The sequence below is a fragment of the Nelumbo nucifera genome, chromosome 1 (assembly GCF_055504915.1).
Source record: "Nelumbo nucifera cultivar China Antique chromosome 1, China Antique-T2T, whole genome shotgun sequence".
Classification (NCBI taxonomy): Eukaryota; Viridiplantae; Streptophyta; class Magnoliopsida; order Proteales; family Nelumbonaceae; genus Nelumbo; species Nelumbo nucifera.
Genome location: NC_142649.1, coordinates 14,793,529 through 14,814,969, shown reverse-complemented (window position 1 = coordinate 14,814,969; position 21,441 = coordinate 14,793,529). Strand labels below are relative to the sequence as shown.

The 21,441-nt window shown below is 38.3% G+C and overlaps 1 protein-coding gene across 6 annotated transcripts in view; it reads right to left on the bottom strand.

Moving 5' to 3' along the window:
* Positions 1-19,608, bottom strand: part of LOC104611537 (LRR receptor-like serine/threonine-protein kinase FEI 1) — a 39,576-nt gene extending 19,968 nt beyond the window's left edge. The window contains exons 1-10 of one of the 6 annotated variants that reach the window (XM_010278621.3): positions 19,460-19,608; positions 18,885-19,331; positions 18,097-18,182; positions 17,961-17,990; positions 17,174-17,309; positions 15,336-15,407; positions 15,151-15,222; positions 7,776-7,847; positions 6,827-6,898; positions 6,668-6,739 (exon numbers count right to left, since the gene is read on the bottom strand). In XM_010278621.3, the coding sequence (XP_010276923.1) occupies positions 6,668-6,739; positions 6,827-6,898; positions 7,776-7,847; positions 15,151-15,222; positions 15,336-15,407; positions 17,174-17,309; positions 17,961-17,990; positions 18,097-18,133 (563 nt within the window). In that variant the 5' untranslated portion in view covers positions 18,134-18,182; positions 18,885-19,331; positions 19,460-19,608. Of the gene's footprint in view, positions 1-6,667; positions 6,740-6,826; positions 6,899-7,775; positions 7,848-15,150; positions 15,223-15,335; positions 15,408-17,173; positions 17,310-17,960; positions 18,183-18,884; positions 19,332-19,455 lie in introns of those variants that run through there. The other 5 variants (XM_088894254.1, XM_010278624.3, XM_010278625.3 and 2 more) reach the window with 5 other exon arrangements.
* Between the last annotated feature and the right edge of the window lie 1,833 nt (positions 19,609-21,441).

The window sequence follows — 21,441 nt, the reverse complement described above, 5'->3', positions numbered from 1 at the left end:
AACAGAAGAACTCTATAGAAAATGGAGAACTGCTTCTTTTGAAAAAACAGTAAAATCAGTTCATCCACCCCTAGAAGCCATTAAAATTGGTAAAGAGGAGCTAGTAGCTAGTCCAATCAAGAATTCAGTAATAATAAAAGAAGCGGAAAAGGTCATCCCAGAGCATTGCTCTAAGGTTATAGTGCAGAACAATTATACAAATGTAATGCCTTAATGTTTTAGGTAAACAAACTAATAGGATAGAATCGTTATTAAGTTCCTTAGAAATCTCTAAATTAGGAACAACAATCAAGGAAGAAAATCCGTTGGCCAAAATGCCTAACCTTCCATCAAGCATGATGATGCAAAAAAACTCTTAGACTTATTGAAAGTAAGCTACCAGGAGTTATCTGCAAAATTAATTTCCTCCTCAAAACGGGAAGAGGGAGAAACATCTAAACCTCCTAAAATTGAGAAGGCCTCAGATTCTTACTCAGTAAACTTACTAAGTGAAGAATCAAATGAAGGCACTGAGTTAATAAAAGACTTAGAAAATTCTTTAGTAGACCTAAATAAGCTCTCTTATCAAAGAAAAAAGCCTTATTATTCTAGGCATACACCAGTGGACCTATTATTTGAGGAGCCAGTTAAGCCTCAAGTTGGCTATAACTGGAATACTTTCTATGAGTGGAATTTGGATGGGAAATCTGAATGCCAAATCCATGAGATGATACACCACATGACAATGTACGCCAGCGCCAACAAATTGGCTAGAAATGATGAAAAGGTAATTGCCACAGTCATCACCAAGTCTTTTACGAGACAATTGATGGGGTGGTGGAGTCACTACTTGACAGAGGCAGAAAAGGATTTCATCTTAAACGCAGTCAAGAGAGACGAAGATGGAGAGGTGGTCTTAAGTCAAGGCCAACCCATTCAGGATGCGGTCATGACAGTAATCATAAATATTCTTAGTCATTTCATAGGAGAGTCAGATAATATGGTTGAAAGGTTGAGTGAACAACTGATAAACCTTAGATGTAAAACCCTATCTGATTTTAGATGGTACAAAGACGTTTTCCTGTCTAAAGTTCATAGACTGACTGACTCTAGACAAAATTATTGGAAGGAACAATTTATTTCTAGCCTTCCTCCAGTATTTGCTGAAAAGGTTAGAAATCACCTTCGAAACATAGGAGGTGGTAGAATGCTATACCCTCATTATACATACGGATATTTGGTCCAAATAATCAAATAAGTTGGACTAGATTTGTGTAATGATTTATGCCTTAAAAGGCAAATTAAGAAAGAGAAAGCTGACTCTAAAAGAGAGTTGGTAGATTTCTGCTACCGGTTTGAAATGGCTCCTAAGCCAACTCGTTCCAAACCAGTATACAGAAAGAAAAAATCAAAATTTTACAAAAAGAAAGAGGAAAAGAGAAATAAGAAACCAACGTTCTCCAAAAGAAGAGAGCAAAAGCCCCACTTGTTTTAAGTGTGGTAAAAAAGGACACTACGCTAATAAGTGTTTCAAAAACACAAAAAAGGTAAATGAATTAGGGGAAACAGAAGAGGAAGAAATCTCAGAAAGAGAATCTTCAACCTCTTCAGAGGAATGCTGTGCTAATAGAGTATGTACTTGTAAATACGAAACAAGTACAGAAGAAGAAGAATCAGGGGAAATTAAAGTATTGACCCTAGATGAAGAACACCTCTTGGAAATTTTGGATGAAATTCCTAATGAGGAATCAAAGAAAAAGCATTTGCTTTTGGCCATCCAAAATAAAGAAAAGGAAAATAAAGAGAAAGCTAAAAGGCCATTTGAAGCAAAAAATATAATTTCATATAGTGAAATTATGAAAAAAGCTCAAGCTAGAACCTCTAGACCACCCACTTTGAATGACCTCAGACAAGAGGTTAACGAGCTCAAAAAGGAAATTAAAACCCTAAGAACCAGGGTTGATCAACTAGAATCTGATAAATTTTAGCTAGAACAATCTGAAAAATCATCAGAAATAGAACCCGCTGAATTCATTGGAGAAGATGAAGAGTTCATCTATTTGATTGAAGAAGTCAAGTACCAAAAATGGTACTCAAAGGTTACAATTAGAACTAAAGATTTCAAATTTTCAGTAATTGCCTTAATTGACTCCGGTGCAGACATTAACTGCATTAGAGAAGGAATTGTACCTTCTAAATATTTCGAAAAAACATCTCAGCAGGTAAATGCTGCTGACGGAAGAAGACTAGGAATAAAATACAAATTTCCTATGGCCCACATCTGTAATCAGGGCACTTGCCTAAATTCTACTTTCCTTATGATAAAGGATTTAAAGCAAGAAGTGATTTTGGGAACACCTTTCTTATTATCAATCCTTGCCAAATAGATTCTACAGGGATTACTACTACTATAGGTGAGATATCAGTCACCTATAAATTTTGTCAAAAACCAAAAATAACTACAATAAATACTCTGAAAGAGAGTTTAAAAGGAAAAGTAAAATTTATTTCTGAATTACAGACAGAAATAAAAGAAAAGCAACTAATAAAGTTGCTAAACAATTCAAAGATTCAACTGGACATTGAAAATTTCCAAACAAAAATTGGAAAAGAAATCTGTGCTGAAACCCCTAGCGCATTCTGGCACAGGAAAAGGCATATGGTAGATCTTCCATATGAAGAGGGATTTAGTGAGAATAAAATCCCAACAAAAGCCAGACCAATCCAGATGAATAGAAGATTATTAGAAATCTGCAAGAAAGAAATCCAAGAATTATTAGAAAAAGGTCTAATTAGGCCAAGTAAGTCTCTCTGGAGTTGTCCAACATTCTATGTTGAGAATGCCGCAGAGATCAAGAGAGGAGTCCCTAGGCTTGTAATAAATTAGGTCTCTACATCTTCCCCTACATCAAAACCAAAACAACCCTTTCACCAAACACCCAACACTTGGGTCTCTACATCAAAGCTTTCCACACTCAAGGGAAACCTTTTCCAATTCCCAGAAAGTTTTTCTCACAAATTCTTCCCCTCCTAAAAATGATAAACCCAATAACTTGCTTACTTCGTCTTCAGTTTCCACCATCTTCTCCAAATACACATTTGTTTGGTTGTTTCTATTTTCCCACTCTATCAACAATTGCCTCCTCATCTTCAGTTTCCACCTTTTCTTTGCAGAGCATCACCGTTTTGAGCTTCAATAGGACATTCCAAATCCTTCTTCTCCACCTTATTCTTCAACTAATTTGGAATGATGCTACTTGTGTCATAGCTCTGACTTCTAAGTCTAGCCCTCACCCCCTTGCTTTTATGAATCCTCTTGAACTTATTGCAAGGACCATCCCCAACAAGACCTTTCAATTGATGAAAAAATTTGGTGACAAGAACCAAGTGTCCATTATTTGATCCTTTAGGCCTTTTGGATTAGCCAAAGCAACAAGTCAACAACACTCTTACTGTTCTCTGCAATCATACTCACATCTCTTTTCCTCCCTATACCCAACCACAGTTTTCCTATTAGCACTTCTTGTGAGTTTTCAAAAATGTTGGACATCTTAGGGGCTTCTTTTTTCTAAAGTTGTCTTGGTACCATCAATTGCCAGAATTGGCGCTTCAGTCCCCAACACTGAATCTGTCACAAAGTCTTCTGGGAAACATGAACCTTAGGTCCAACCTCCCTTCCCCTGGAATTGTCAGCAAAGAAATCTGGCATTTCAAGCTCTGAAAAACAGTTTAACATATGAGGTTTTTACTGCAAACTCCTGATCACCTTTTGAAACCACACTCACATCCTTAGCTTCAAGAAAAAGATATTCTGAAATGACATTTTCATCCCCTTCCACACACCTTTTGATAGAGAGATCCTTCCCCTTTGAGAAAGATTCACCTGGAGCTTTGAAAGATATCCCATCTGAATATGAACCATTTGATTTTGTGTCACAACTCAGGGACTTCGAACCCTCTTCACTTGAAAACCTGGTGACCACACACTCCAACACTTCCTTCGTACTTTTGTCTGAGCTTATTTTTTCTTTAATGAATGCTTTTTAATAATTGACCCCCCCCTAAAGTCTTAGCTAGCCACCTTTTTTGTTTATACCAACCTATGATTGATCTCTTCTTCTGCAGAGAATCAACTCTTTTAATCCTCCAAGAGGTAGGCAATGATGGATCAAAGGTTTGGTCTACCATCGCCTGATTAAAATCTCCCGTCACATGCTTCAATAAAACTTCACATGAATTCTTTAAAGGCCTTGCATTAGAAGTCCCAAGCCAAACAAGCCCAAAAAGTCTTGAATTAGGCCCACCTCCTTGCCCTCCCATGTGATCACTTAAATCTCCAACTCTTGGCTCAGTATCTCCCGGTTCAGAAGTCTCAACCCAGGTTGAACCCAATTCTCCCCCTCAACTTTTTGTCTTCCCTTCAATGTTCTTAGCCTCCAGCACACCAGTCAAAGTTTTTTCCTCATGCTTCCATCTGCTTCTACATAAAACTTCGAGTTGTCAATACCTAACACTACCTGTGCAGATGATTTCACCATATTTCTTGGATTGGGAATCAAAAGTTACCATTTAAGAGGAAAGACCCAGAACCTTTTAGTCTACCCTTGGTCTTTCTCTTATTTGTGAAATGATTCAGATAATTTGAATTTTCAAATCCTATGTTGCCACATAGGACACAGCCTTCCACATCCAACTAAAATGACAAGCCAAACACTGTATTCCAACTTTGATTTTCCTTGGAATTCCATTGTATTTTTCTCCCACCACCTTAATCACTGTTGAGTGCAAATCACCCAAAACATATCAACGAGGAACCCTCCATATAGAGATGCAATCAGCTTCATATTACTCTCCGAACATAAATAGAATGGCAACCCTAAGATTCTTATTACCACTCCCACTTCTACTGAGATGGGTTTCACATTCACCAATAGACACCACTTTGAAATTATCACCTAGCCTTCTTCAGTCTCCGAGGTTGTAGCATGAATCTCCACCAACTCCTCAGGTAGGTCCAACAAGGCTCTATCCTTGTCAAACGGAGTTAGCACTAAGACACCTCTCACCTTCAGGTTCCTTCTTATTGCCTCTCCTATTTTACCCCAACCCCCCACCTCTTTTTTAGTTACTAGACATTGTTCCCAATCACCTTTATGAACCAATAACTCTGACATTGATGTGTAACCAATCATCTTCAACTAATCCTCTTCCCTCTCTGACACCCTACTCTTTACCAACTCTTCCTCATAACTTCCAAGTGTTGTGCCCAACTGCTGATCCCCTACTCCTTTCAAACTCTTTATCTCCACCAGAAAAACCAAGTACTTCTGAAGCATTTCCAATAATCCCAGCTACCTTTCAGTATTCCAACCTTCAAGAATACAAATGAGCTGTTCTGACCCCTGTCCAAAAAACTCAGACAAAGTGAGGTGTGGTGTGACAAACCAACCTTTGTCATTTCCTTTCCTTTCTGCAAAATATCTCCTTCCTTCTGTTTCCAAAATTTTCTTCCAATCCAAACTTCTAGTAGAAGTTGCACCATCCACCAATCTGTGGACTCTAAACCACCTTATCACTTCTCTAACTAAAAGGATTGTCACTATTCGCAACTCCCTGATGCCTCTCACCAAAGTATCCTCGAGTACAAAAGTTTTGGCTTCAATTTTGATTGTTCTTCTTCAACCTGTCCCATGAATAAAATTTCCTCCTAGCTTCATGACTGCTGATCTGTAGTTTCTAGTTTTGACTTCACAACTCATTTAGTAAAAATATCAACAAACTAAATCTCAGAAGTAACAAAAAGAAAACAAACTTCTAGTTCTTGTAGTCCTGGATTGTCTCTAAGCCCAAGGCTCCAAGCTTAGAGAGAACAAGGCAGTAGGGATCCCAATCAAGCTTAATATACTTTGTGGTAGCCAATCTAAGAAAAGGCTTATTGAGTTTTGTGGATAAACAGTGAAACTTGACTGATCAAAACAATCTGTATACAGGAGTAAAAGTAAACAGAAGTAAAACCAAACCAATCATTTTGAGTGAACTAGTTATCATTGAATTCTACATGGAGAGATCCCTTTTTTGTATTTTGAGCTCCTTTTGTATACAGGTGTTGCCTTAATAACATTCTTTTTCTACATCTATTTTTCATTAATAAAAATTTTTATTTATGGCAAGAAAAACAATATGAAAAAGTGAAGTGGTTTAATGTGTTTTCTTTTTTTGATTAATGAAGTGGTTTAATGTGTTGTCAGTGTGTAAATTCTGCTTGAGAGATTATTTAGGCAATTAAATGTGTTATGCACATTGGCAGATATTGGATATCAAAGTTAATACAAGATTCAACTCAACTCAACTAAGCCTTGTCCCAACCATATGGGGTTGGCTACATGAATCCTGTTGCACCATTCTGCACTGTTACAGCGCTAGAAATTAATACAGACTATTTTCTGAAATCCAGGTCAAATGAAAATGACACCAACCATAAATTTCCATTAATTAAACAACAAAAGGCATAATTAAATGTCTAGGTTACACTTGGTAAAACTCCTTTTGCTTTAATTAAACAACAAAAGAAACACTCCATAGGAACATTGGCCAACGCTACCTCATTAACTGGTAGAACGGTAACAAACTCAAAGAATCATATCCTAGAGGTATACACACATAAAACCACAAGTCATATAGTACTTACGAATCTTTAGTGAATTTGTCAAGTGCACCCTGAGATGGTATAGGTCCAGTCAAGAAGTTGGTTGAGACATTGCTTCAATAAATTAGAAAGTACTTCAGTAATTTTTCCATAGCAATCCTATCAGAAACTGATCTGAAATGATCAAACTATGGTACTCACAAGATAGAAAGCTTGGACAGATTCCCAAGTGATGAAGGAATTGATCCACTAAGAGAGTTACTTGAGATATCCCTGAGAATAATCAGAAGGTACATTTAAGATGTGTTTGATCACATATAACACCAAAATGCATTAAACTTTTTTTTCGATATCTAGAAAAATGCATTAAACTGGATAGATAACTTCCTTAGCGTTCCAGCCTGACACAATCAAACTAGCTAGTTCAATCAAAGCATAATAAATTTGTGATAAGAATCTTTCAACAAATTGAAGAAAAATTGGAGAAATGGACAATTAAACAAAATTTAGCATTTTATGGCTGTGGTAACTTATAATTAGTACTATATAGGGAAAATGCACTCTTAAAAATATCACTAATGAGGTCAATAACAAACTAAGTAGTAGCTCTGGCTTTCTCCAATAAAAATTTCACAAGGAATTTAACAATATAATTTTTTATCAATATTGAATAATATAAATTTGGAAAATTGAAAAAAAATAAAAAATAGAATCTCCAATGACAAACTAAAAGTAGTCTCTGATTCCGTTCAATAATTATACCAGAAAATCAAAAAAGGGTGTATCAACATATTTGCAATGGCAATTTTGAAATGCTTAGTAGCATAGTTTCCAAAAATAAAACACAATTGATTTTATCAATAATAACTAAAAACAGAATCTCTTGTCTGTGTTCATATTATATAAGACCAAAATTTGAGAAAGGAGTGGCAACACAGCATTTTTCAAATACAAGTTTAACATTGTTAGAAAAATACATTATAGAAAAAAATTCTTTTGTTAGCATAAGTGTGACCTGAGATTGGATAGCAGTGACTCAACTGCGCCAAATTTTCAACATCAAATGTGTCACCAACTAGAAACTCAAAATGATGAAAGCTTGAAATAAGAATTAATTTGAGGTTTAATTAAAAAAAAAAAAAAAACTCACAGGGATTCCAGATCCAAAAGGCCACCATATTCAGCAGGAATCAGTCCACTTAAGTAGTTACCCTGCAAATATCTGCAAAAAAAAAAAAAAAAAACAAAAGAACGATAAATCTTAGAAACATATTTTTCTGCTATATTTCTGGAATCAAAATAGGACAGAGCAAGTCAATCCACATTCCACAATAGATTTACAAAAAGGGAAAAGGTTAGCCTTGAATCCTTTTGCTCACACAGCCTCAATTTTTCTTCATACATTGTATCAAATCAACCAGTTCAACTTTTTTTTTTATCAGTAACAAACCCGTTCAACTTTCTCTCAAGTTCCACCTCCATTCTAGAATTGTTTTCTTGACAGTTCCATACAAACCATAAACCAGCTCCTAAACCCTCTGCACAAGCTATTTTTCCCAATTATTAGTAAGTTTGAAACCCTTCCAAATGGTTAGTCATCAGTTTAGTGTCAAAGTTTTCACATACTTCATCAATTTGATATCAGAATTTACATACAATGAGGAGAGAAGTTTTCCATTGTTATATTAGATACTCTAATGTATCTTAAGCTATCTTGATTCTGCTTTGGACTATCCAATCTTAGAGAGAGTCTGCTTTTTCTTTTTTCAGCATTCAGCAGAGAATCTGCTTGTTTGCAGGCTTTGACAATCATTTTGAGTTTTTCAGGTCCCTAGTGTCCCTAGATATACATCTTGTGCACTTATTCCTTTCCCTTTTTTTGTCATTCTATACTGTTCCTCATCATTAGCAATCAAAAAGGAATAAACTAAAGAAAATGTTAAACTAGTTTCAGATGTTTAATTGCTCTTTACTTAACCTACTTCCCAACTCCTGTGCCAAATTGCCAATATTCTCAAAATATATAACAAAAGTCTCTAATAAATGCTTTATAGTTTCATCAGTCACAGGGCTACTTATGGACTCTGGCTTAAGTTGGACTACAATTTAATCCAGCACCTGAGCATGGATAAGAACCAAAACCTATTTTAGAGCATTAGATTGGGCCTTGTAGAGAACATTGATGTGGGCCCCACAGCTGTGGTCCCACATATCTAGTCACAGCTGTGGTCAATTTGTTATTCTGTTATTCCTAGTTGCTATTTATTTTTCAGTTTTATATTGTTTGTTATGTGTTGGCAGTTATGATGTAAACACCAAGGGCAGATATGTCCTTTCATGTAACTAGCATAACATATATATATTAAATTAAAGTGGCGGCGGCAGAATATTGACATTCTGTTCTTCTCAAAATCTGTGTTCTACTGCTCTCTCACCACTCTTTCTTCTACTTCTTATTCACTTTCTCTTCTCATCGAATCTGAAACTTCTTAGTGATCAAGACTGTAGCAGTCTTGAACACCTACATGGTATCAGAGCCAAGTTAGGGTTTCTCATGTGAGCCTAATACCAGCCGACCACATGAGAATCTCCTAGGACTGGAAACTGAAAAGGAGGAGTTCGCAGACTGATTCTTGGAGATCGCCAGAGGTGCTAGCAGCTATTGGAAACTTGCTAGGGTTGCAGAGTGGTGGTGGTCAGGAAGGATCAGAGAAGACTAGGGTTCGGGTAACCCTAGAAGGCAGCGAACAATTTTTCCTTGTAAGTTGTTTACTTTCTAAGAGAAGTTCTATCAAAGAAGATAGGTTGGACCTATCTGGAGGGGAAGGCCGAACCATTCTAGGTTTTTCTCTCTTCGATTCACTAGGGTTTTATAGCAAACCCTGGACCGAACTGTCTCAACTGTGTTTCTCTCTACTCTAGGGTTTGAAAGTGATCTTGCGGCAAGCCCTAGTGTTTGACTTAACCCTACTGCAAGCCTATCTATACAGTTCTGTTTGGGTTGTGCAACTGAATTGCTTACTTAAGGACTGATAAAACCCTACTGCAAGCATATCACATTTTTTTTTAAGCTGTTCTCAGAGTCCTAAGGGGTTAGAGCTCTACGAACAGCTACTGCTGTGTTGGCTAGTTGGTTTCAGATCAGAATTATCTCAGTTTTGTGCACATACACTGAGAATACAGATCGGGCCTATACTGTTTTGATTGAGATTGGTAGTTCAAGTGCTGATTTGAGACTTGACAGAAATGGAGTTTAAAAATCAGGCAGAAGGCAGCCTTGGAAACATCAGTTATGGTAGTGTTTCTGAGATGGGTGGTCAAATTACGACCGTAAAGTTTGATGGATCAAACTATTTGGAATGGGCCCAATCAGCCATGATGGCTATTGGTGGAAGAGGTAAATTAGGGTACCTCTTCGGAGACATGAAAGAACCTCCCAAGGGAGACCCGACATATACCAAGTGGATGCAAGAAAACTACTTGGTTATGATGCTGTGTAATTCTATGCAGCCTCATTATAGCCGGAATTATTTGTGGGCAAAGACAGCTAAGGAGATATGAGATGTAATGAAAGAAACTTATTCCCAACCCCTTAATGTTGCCAGAGCATATGAATTGAAATGTGAAGTGAAAAATCTTAGATAAGGAGAGAGACCGGTTTCAGTATATTTCTCTACCTTGCAGTCCCTGTGGCGTGAGATTGATCACTTAGAGACTCTTGAGTGGGAGAGTCCCAGAGATGCACAGATATATAGAAAGCAGGTTGAGACAAACCGGGTATTTGAGTTTCTGGCAGGCTTAAATTCAGATTATGATATTGTCCGGCAACAGATTTTGTCTAGAGACAGTGTGACTCTCTCTTAGGCATACTCATTTGTACACAGTAAAGAGACCAGAAGGAAGGTTATGATGCAACCTCAGCCACCCACACCAGCCTTTGTAGCGGTTACACCCAAATCAGGGGGTGATTCAGAGAATGACAGGAGGAAGGAAGACAAGAAGGATGTGGTATGTGAACATTGTAAGAAGCCCAAACATACAAAAGAGACATGTTGGAAACTGCATCCTCACTTGGTTCCTGCGAAGTTGAGAAACAAGAAGGGCACTGCTCATGTAGCCGTGAACACTGATTCAGCATCCTCATCTGGCACAAAAGGAACATCTTTGGAGACCTTAGCTGCAATTCGGGCTGCCCTAATACAACTAGAAAAGGAAGTTGGAAATTCAGCTCAGCCACCGCAGCCTCCATCAGCCCCTACCACATCTGCCTTCGCCCATTCAGGTACTCGAGCTTCAGCCTATTATGCCTCAGCTCCAGGTACTACTAAACCTTGTTGGGTAATAGACTCAGGTGCATCTGATCACATGACTAGCTTGCCTTCATTGTTTACTACTTACCATTTGTCTTCTGGTAGGGATAAGGTATCTATTGTTGATGGCTCCCTGGTTCCTATTTCTGGGAAGGGTGACATCAAGCTTTCAGATACTATCTCCCTGTCATCTGTCTTGCATGCTCCTAAGCTTGATACTAACCTTCTTTCAGTCAGTAGTATTACCAAGCATATGAACTGCTTAGTAACCTTCTTCCCTAACCGATGTGTTTTTCAAGACTTGGAGACGCAGAAGGTGATTGGGACTAGCCGTGAGGCGAATGGGATCTATCTGCTCGGGGAGCGGTTCTGTTAGGGAGAATCAGTTGAGAAGATGCCTTTTGTTTCTCAGAGTGTGAGTCCGGTTATGCTTTGGCATAACCGATTAGGTCATTTGTCTTTTCGATCTTTACAGAGTCTGTTTCCTGCTTTATTTGAGTCTATTGAGTTGTCTCAGTTACAGTGTGAAAGTTGTGAGTTTGCTAAGCATTGTACAAAGCCTTATTTATTGAGTAATAAAAGGAGTGATAATTCTTTTGATATTGTGCATACTGACGTTTGGGGGCCTTATCATATCCCTTCCATGGGTGGGTACAGATATTTTTTGTTATTTGTTGATGACCATACCCGTTTTTCTTGGGTTTATCTCATGCGTTCACGAAATGAGGTACCTTCCCTGACCCAAAATTTTCACCAAATGATCCTAACCCAGTTTGATGCCAAGATCAAAGTTCTCAGATCTGATAACGCAAAGGAATACTTGGCTAAATCATTGACATCTTATCTTCTTCATCATGGGGTTATCCAACAGAGCTCTTGCCCTCATACACCTCAGCAGAATGGAGTTGCTGAAAGGAAGAATAGACACATTTTGGAAGTGGCTAGAAGCCTCATGTTTACTTCCAATGTTCCTATTCGCTTCTGGGGTGATGCTATCCTCACGGCGGTATACCTTATTAATCGAGTTCCTTCCAGGGTCCTTGATATGCGATTTCCTTTTTCCCTCCTACACCCATGTGAGGACTTGTTTTCTATTCCTCTTAAGACATTCGGTTGTACTTGCTTTGTTCAGCTTCTCGGACCCCATCACTCCAAGTTCGAACCCAAAGCCTCCAAATGCATCTTCCTTGGTTATGCACAAACTCAAAAGGGTTATTGCTGCTATGATCCTGTCTCCGGGAGGAAGTTTGTCTCCATGGATGTCACTTTCTTTGAGGGGACACCCTATTATCCTCGGGTTTCCCCTCAGGGGGAGAGCAATGAGAGTGGGGGTTTGAGTTCTTGTCTTCAGGGGGAGAGCAATGAGAGTGGGGCAGTTCCTTTACCTATTCCATTGGGTGATGAGAGCTGCAATGGTGAGGGTAGTCAAAGGGATCAGGAGTTGAGGGAGAGCTGCAATGGTGAGGGTGGTCAAAGGGATCAGGAGTTGCGGGTTTATCACAGGCGGTGCAGGCAGGTTGATCATGATCATCAGCAGTCCAGGCCAGCTCCAATATCATCTGCAGCTCCAGGTCCAAATACTACAGTCCCAGAGCCCACAGGGACTTCCCCTACAGATGATCTTGACCTTCCGATTGCAGTCCGTAAAGGGAAACGACATTGTGCCACATCCACAGCCCACTGTATTTCCCATTTTTTATCCTATGATCGCCTATCTCCTACCTACAGGTCCTACCTTAGTTCCATTTCCAATGTCCCTATTCCAAGAATAGTGCAAGAAGCCCTATCCGTCCCTGAATGGAAAGATGCAATGCAAGTTGAGATGGATGCCCTGTTGAAAAACAACACCTGGGAGGTAGTTGATTTGCCCAAAGGAAAGAAACCAGTTGGATGCAGATGGGTATTTACGATGAAGCATAATGCAGATGGATCTATTGAGAGGTATAAAGCTTGGTTAGTTGCAAGAGGGTTTACACAGACTTATGGCATAGATTACTTAGAGACCTTTGCACCGGTAGCCAAGATGACTACTATTCGAGTCCTATTGTCCCTTGCAGCAAGTCACACTTGGCCTTTATAACAAATGAACGTGAAAAATGCCTTTCTGAATGAAGATCTGCAGGAAGAAGTTTACATGCGTTTGCCTCCTGGATTCTATGATGCAGAAATAGGTAAGAAGGTCTACCGGCTCAACAAGGCTTCGTATGGTTTGAAACAGTCACCTAGGGCTTGGTTCGATAGATTCAGACTAGCTCTTGTGAAGTTTGGTTATGTACAGGCCCAGTTAGATCATACCCTATTCATCAAGAGGGTGGAGTTCTCTTTGACAGTACTGGCAGTATATGTTGATGATATTGTGGTCACAGGGAATGATAGCCATGAGATTGAGTCTCTTAAACAGCTTCTTCATCAAGAATTTGATGTGAAGGACCTTGGTGTACTCCGGTATTTTTTGGGTATTGAGGTTGCTAGACCCAAACAGGGGATCTTTATTTCTCAGAGGAAATATGTCCTAGACCTGTTGGCAGAAACTAGAAAATTAGGTGTCAAGCCTGCAGATACACCAATTGAACAGAACCACAGGATTAGTGTCGAGAGTGGGGAGCTTCTTAAAGACAAAGTTATATTCCAGCAATTGGTAGGAAAGCTCCTATATCTCTGCCTCACTCGGCCAGATATTACTTATGCTGTTAGTGTTGTCAGTCAGTACATGCATTCTCCTAGAGCCACACATCTTCTTGCGGCAGAAAGAATCTTAGCCTACTTGAAGAGATGCCCAGGTAGGGTTATACTATTCAAGAACAACAATCACATGAAAGTGATTGAGCTGGGAGTGTTGATGACAGAAGGTCTACATCAGGATATTGTGCCATTGTGGGAGGAAATCTTGTCTCCTGGAGAAGTAAGAAACAAAGTGTTGTCTCCCGGTCAAGTGCTGAAGCAGAATACAGGTCCATGGCCAACGGAGTGGCTAAAATCCTATGGCTAAGATCTCTACTTGAGGAGTTGGGTATTGAGTATGAGAACCCCCTGATGCTGTACTGTGATAATCAAGCCGCCATTAATATAGCACATAATCCAGTATAGCATGACAGAACCAAACACATTGAAGTTGACCACCACTTTGTACGAGAGAGGGTCTCATCTCAAGAAGTATGCCTCCCTTACATCACATCCAGTATGCAACTAGCAAACATCCTCACTAAAGCCGTATCAAGAAAGAAGCTAGAAGCAGATCTATCCAAGTTGGGAATGATGAACATATACTCCCAACTTGAGGGGGAGTGTAGAGAACATTGATGTGGGCCCCACAGCTGTGGTCCCACTCTGTCCGTAGGGTAGAATGTATCTAGTCACAGCTGTGGTCAATTTGTTATTCTGTTATTCCTAGTTGCTATTTATTTTTCAGTTTTATATTGTTTGTTATGTGTTAGCAGTTATGATGTAAACACCAAGGGCAGATATGTCCTTTCATGTAACTAGCATAACATATATATATTAAATTAAAGTGGCGGCGGCAGAATATTGACATTCTGTTCTTCTCCTTAAAATCTGTGTTCTACTGCTCTCACCACTCTTTCTTCTACTTCTTCTTCACTTTCTCTTCTCATCGAATCTGAAACTTCTTAGTGATCAAGACTGATAGCAGTCTTGAACACCTACAGGCCTGAATAAATTATGGGCTTTTGCTTAATTTCAAACCATTTGTAGACCTAGTTAAAGATCCAACCAGTGGTACATCTTAGGGATTGGGTTGGGCTGTGGATAGGACCTTTCACTGCTAGTGTCAGAGTGCACAATAGGTCCATGAGAAAAATCACTTCAGAACCTGATGAATTGTTCAGACCACCTTTTTTTGATAAGTAAAGAGTCATATTCCATTAATTCAAAGATCGGTCACATGAAAATCCCCTTAGAGAGGTATGAGGTGCTGCCTCTCCATACAGAAAACACAAAAATTACATCAAAAAGTGCATCACTGTTAAAAAGACACAAATTACAGTTGCACCCAGGATAATGTTTCCCTGTTTGTCCCTTGTTTTGTCAAATCAGCAAATGCATTAGCTGATCTCCCAACCCACTGTACTGTTACAGACCACCTTAATTCCATGACTTTTGGAAAATGTCGTAATAAATAAATATCAGTTTTATTCAATAGTGAAGCAAGAAATATAGCATTATGGATATAATAAGAAATCTAGTGGTAGTACTTACATTGCTCGCAACTCTGTGCAATTGCTCAACTCCGAAGGGATTGTTCCATATAAATTATTGTTGTGAAGAGCTCTACAAGATGTATTATATGGCATAAAAAATCAGCAGCAGCACACTCTCTAATAAACAAACCATGCATCAGATATGTACGAAAATAATATTTGAAACAACTGGGAAATACATACAGGAGCTTCAAGTGATTAAGCTTCCCAATGTCGGGTGATATAGAACCACTCAATTTGTGATACGGAAGACTCCTGAAAAACAGATGTTCATGAAACACATTTAGCATTATGATATGGAAAGAAGCTGTTTTTTATTATCTGAAAATGGTTCAATACACCAACAGATCTACAGGTAATCTGGGCTGCACTTACCCAGTTCTTGAGAAAAGAACTTGTATTTGCAATTTAGTCAATTCTAATCCATGTTTTCATTGATAAGTATAAAAATAAGAATTACAAATAATGAATAAAGAGAACTTCCCTTTCAAACAAGGACATCCATAGAGAAAAATACAACTTGCCACTCTTTCTTCTTAGAACTTACCAAAGTCGGTTCTAATCCATGTTTTCATTGATAATAACATCATTTCCTAATCTACCATAAGTGAACTAATTTACTAAAAAATCCAGAAAGAAAAACAACCAAGCCCTCAAAGATCCTGTCTATTGCTTTTTCCTGTACTTAGAAGACTATGAAGGGAACGGCCTTCCATGGGATTTACACAAAATTCAATGAGGATAACATATTATGGGTCAACTCATGGGGGACAAGATGGAATCCTCTAGTTCGCCTAAGATAAATAAGGAACCTCCTTTCGCCATACTATTTAGTAAGATTAGGTGCTTGTGATTTGGAGCCAAGGTCTAAGACAAGAAAAGGCCAAAAAACATACTTTTTAAGTACAAATAGGCCTCATTGTAGCTCTCACAATGTGCCAGCAATTGGGTTTTCACAAATCCATGCAAACCGAGTCCAATTTCATGGGCCTAGAAAGTTGCACTAGCAAGCCTTAGCCTCATAAGTTGTTGAATTGGAATATTCTAGAATGTTGAATTCTATTCTCCCAATCAAATCATTGGTCGGATTCTCAATATATGCTGAATAATGGCTACATCCACAAGATTTATTCCATATCCTGAAGATATTTTCAATAGGTTCTTAGTTGCAAGTGTTTCTCTCAATATTGTAAGTCAGACCAGACTATACATGGTTTACTTGGTCAACCCAGTGGTCAGACCACCTGACCCATGACCTAGTAACCCTAACCAAGGTTCAAAGTATCGATACAATATGCCCCATATTGGGTGTGTCTTATCGTTTTCTTGAACCTGCTGATACTCAAAATACACATATATGGAAGTTTAACCATTTTTAGTGTGTTTTAATGATCATGCTAAGGCTAATTTCAAACAGTCAAAACAAAACATTTAGATGGGGTGAGTATCGAGGCTTGGAAATGCACAATACACAAAGTTTTTATATTGTGCATCTCAATATTTTGAACTTTGGTCCTAACAGATTTGTGAATGGCCCAAGTTAGGCAACAATGGTTTATCTATAAATACTCCATGTATTTGCTCATTCAAACCATTGTATGAATGACTGAGTTAAGAGTCTTCTTCCTATTCTCTCTTCTACTCCTCTATCTTCTTATTTCTTTACCATCTTCCTAGTTCACCTATCTATTCTCCACTTCTTTATTCTTTAATCTTTCATCCGAACTCTATTAGTTTTATTTTTTACATTTTCTTCTTTATTCTTTAATCTTTCATTTGAACTCTATTAGTTTTATTTTTTACATTTTATTTTTTATTCTTTAATCTTTCATTCAAACTCTATTAGTTTTATTTTTTACATTTTCTGTTTTAATAATTTTTTTCCTTTACTATAAAAAAGAAAAAAAGATTTTCTTCTTGTAACATACAAAACCAGGATGAAACCCAATTCTATTAGAGTTTAAAATCATGTAGGAGCACAAGCAATTTCCACTAATATATCTTAGATTAGCAGGGCTTACAAATAAATCACTCTCTTGGTTTTAGCATCGCACTGCACTCCTTTCCAACCACAGGGATCTGGATCTTCTTGCCTCCATTGAAGAAGGACACCATCTGAATTAACAATTGCTGTCTTAAAGCTTAAAAGTGCCTCACCTACAGTCACAAAGATAAAATAAAATTAAAGGGAAATGAATAAAAGGAAGCTTTTTGATTTATTTAGAAAATGGATTTAACCACCTAAGTTGTCTGTATTATAGTTAACAGGAGGTTGGAGCCGACTATTTGATGTTCTCCATAGAGGAGATCACATATAAAAGGCTGGTCCTATAATTGGAACCATCCATAATTCGTTGTCTCATCCTTTCAGACTTCAAGTTATGCCATAGGATCCAAAGAAATTAAAAAAAAAAATGCAAATAAAGCTCACTGCTCAATGAATGTTGACCTCCAAAATAGCACAATTCTAAATGGTGCTCACTGTTCAATAAATGTTGAAATATAAACCATCTTAATATGTGGGATATAGAACTACCTATGATGAAGTTCCCACCTAAAAATTACCAAGATTTCCGATTAAAATAAAAAAAGGAAAGAAAAAAAAAAACTAGGAGTTCCAAATCCTAAAACTTAACTTGATTTTCACTAAGTTAAAATGACAAAAGAAATGGCAGATACTAGCTTATAAGATCAACATAGTTAACTGACCCCCAGCACACACAAACACAAAAAGGGGGGGGGGGGGGGGGGGGGGGGGGGGGGGGGGGGGGGGGGAACAAATGAACACTTGATGATATATCACCATACCATCAGGACTGATAGCAGCGCTTCTTTTCACTGAGAAGTAAAGCATAAGAACAAAAAGAAGCATCAGTCCTTCGCATTTCATCCAAAGGATGGGCATTCTGGAGTTGGCCAAGCATAATAAAATCATATGACACACCAGACTCCAGAAATATTTTGCTCAAGCATATCATCATCCAGTGAGAGAAGCCATCCAACAGCAGCAAGAGAAAAGTAACTAGTTGCCTGAAAGGGGAGAAACATTATCAGTTCATTAAAAATTGCAATTCAAGTGAATTGCTAAAGTTCCGTCAAAGCTGCAATCTTTTAAACTTCAGTCAAGATGTTCAGGTAATAGCACTTAAAATATATCCTGCAATGTACAATCATCTCTTATGGTTATACCAAACCTATATTTGCAATGAAAGAATTACTGGGAATAACTCCTTTTTTTTCTGCTACCATCAACTGTAAAGAATGTATTAATAAAGAAGAGAAGAAATGACTGACAAGAAACCCTTCTATACTTTTCTTTTTTTTTCATTTTTTTATTTTTTCCGAGAAAGTAAATGGTCTAAACATGATGTTAAACATATCAAGCCTCTTTTTTTCAGTCGAATTACTAACATAAAATTTAGGCCAAAACAGGCAAGACGCTGCAAGGATATCCAAACCGTTTGGTAAGACCCATCCCTCTGATGAAACTATGCAGCTGTATGGTCCTTGATACAGATTAGAGAAGTCTTCTTCTCAAGGTATAATGTTACAACAAAGTATAAAACATGTGAATCAGTTTCATGACCACTATCTACCCAGAGGTGCTTATTTTTTGACTTCCATAAAGAGGCTAGAAGGGGGTTGGAGATTCGGGATCCCTGCGTTCCCGTAATAGATGGCAAGAAGCGTAGACATGTATACCTAAAATAAATTATAAATTTAAACTCCCACCTTCTCGTTTACCCTTTCTCTACTCGCAGTAACCCCGTGAGAACACCGGCCACATTTCCTTCAAAGTGTTCTAAATGGTACTTGTATGGCGTCATTCAGCTTTCCAAATTCACTAAGCATAAGTGTACTACGAGCTCAATTCGATTTTTTGCGTGTGTGTTTGGGTGCACAATTCAGAGTTCGACTTATGCGTACAGTCCCAGCTTATCGACCAAAATTCCAGCTACCACTTGATAATTTCCAACAAATTGCTCTTAGACACTGCAACTAAACTCAAGCAGATACTCGAAACCGAGCAATTATCAACAATTTCAGACTTTTGTCCCAAAAAGAATCAGAAGAAGTCCACAGTCTTCATTTCTGGAGCTTCAGAAATATCAAATTTCATGCACTTTCAAACAATAATCAGCAATGTGTGATCGAATCGAAGCTACAAACCAAATTCAGCTAAACCAGAAAAAAAAAAAAACAGAAAAAGTCGAGAACTTTAGGATATTCCTGAAATTACGCTAATTTTGCACTGAGAAAAAACGCAATAACAAACAAAAGTAGATTCAGTAGAGAAACGCACCCACCTCGATTCGATCTACGTGATTACTTGCACTGAAATGCCGATTGCAGAAAAAAAGGAGATAATTTCAAAGAAAAAACCCTAAATTTACGAGATTTAAGAGAGTCTGTAGACAGTGAGTGTGATGATTTGGCGAGCAGTGAGAGAGAGGATAGAGAGAGAGAAGTGAGAGAAGAGTTCGAATTTAAGGGGCATGAAAACAACCAATGAGAAGCCAGGTTTCCACACGCGAGACGCGACCCTCCACACGTGTTACCGACGCGTTGCTTCCAGAGTAGGTACTTCACTTTGGCTTCAACCTCTGATGCAGCCTCATGCTACATCCCCTAATCAAAATAGGCCTTTCTCTCTCTCTCTCTCTGCCTTCTTCTTCAGGTACAGAGAGGCGCAGATCCGTCTGTGGACGACAACGTCTCCTTATTTACAATGACGAAAATACCCCTACTATTATGTCCAAATTTCAAAAATTCTGCGAACGATTCCCTTCGCCAGTTCGCCTGGTGCCATGCCGCAGTGGGGCCGTGCTATGACCTCTCTGAATTTTTATTTTGACTTTCACAGTTGCTGAAATGACTTCACTGTCCTCGTTCTCATGGACGTGGATCGCGCATGAAAGGGATAAACCGGTCATATTAAATTCAACGGCTCTATGACACATCCGTGATGATGATATAGAGTGGAAACTTCCACCTGATAATGATGTACCCTCAACAAATCACCACCGTATAATCGTTGATCAAACACAGAATCTCCTGACGTTGGTTAGCTAACGATGCTGGACCATTGCTATGACCTAAGGGATGTTTGGAAGCGTGGCCATTTTTCTGAAAAATGGTGTCACATTGGATCTATATCGGCGTTTCAACAAACGCTCATATAAAAACGCTTAAACCACGGGTGTGCCTTGTAAATTGAGACCTCACCGATACCGATACATGAAACATTAAATTTGGCGGTGAATTATTGCCTCCAACGATTTATTAATAATGTGAATACGTGGTAAAAAAGCACCTTACCAACTATGTACATATATGAAAAATGATGATAAAAATCAACTTAGCAAATAGCATAATGTTGTTCATTACTTATGTGACAAAAACACTCAAATGTATCAAAACGTTTTTTCGTAAAAAACGGGTTTCAAGTATGAGCGTTTTTTTTTCAAAAAACGCTTACGCTTCCAAACACCATCCTATTTATTCTTATAGACCGTTTTTATGGTGTACTGAAAAGGGAACCCCGAGCCGAACTTCAAACAAGTCATTATCTGGTATAATATTCCTTAATTAATCGGGTTGCTTTCCTTGTGTGGGTGCCCGTTGTTGTACGTTTCTTGGGGGAATCGATGGACAGATCTGTTGATATGTGGTACGATACAACTAAGACGATAGCGATGGGAATTGGGAGATATAAGACGATGCCTCTGGGAACGACTCAAGAATCAAAATCTCTTTTTTCGGGTTCGGGTCATTGGATGCTCCGTTGGTTGGTGTGGTTATTGCCCACACACCACACGCAATTCGCAAAGCCTTTGCCTTCTTAAGTTCTTATTTCAATTTGAAGTTCGACTTCAATCAGGGCAAAGCCCATTGGGGCAGCTTTTACTGCCTTGCATTGAGAATATCTTCCTTGTATATATGAATTGAAATTTTGAGAGCCTAAATGGGTGGGTATCCGGGATGAGGTAGGACCCGGTATACCCAACATGATGCCAACGTGGCATTAAAAGTGTTTATTTTAGATTTTTTATTTTTTGTATTTAAAATATTGTTATAATTAGGATTTTTCACTTTTTAATGTGCCACATCATCAACCCTCTAGCCATGGAAATGTAAATGGTTAGCAACAGATATAATTCCCCCTTTTGCGAGTGATTATTTCTTAAATAAGGCTGTGTTTGGCGGGATTTTTTGTCTCTAAACTGGGTTTTGTAGAAGCACTTTTTTCTATAAGTGCTTCTAAAAAACCGCTTAAAATCTGCGTGGT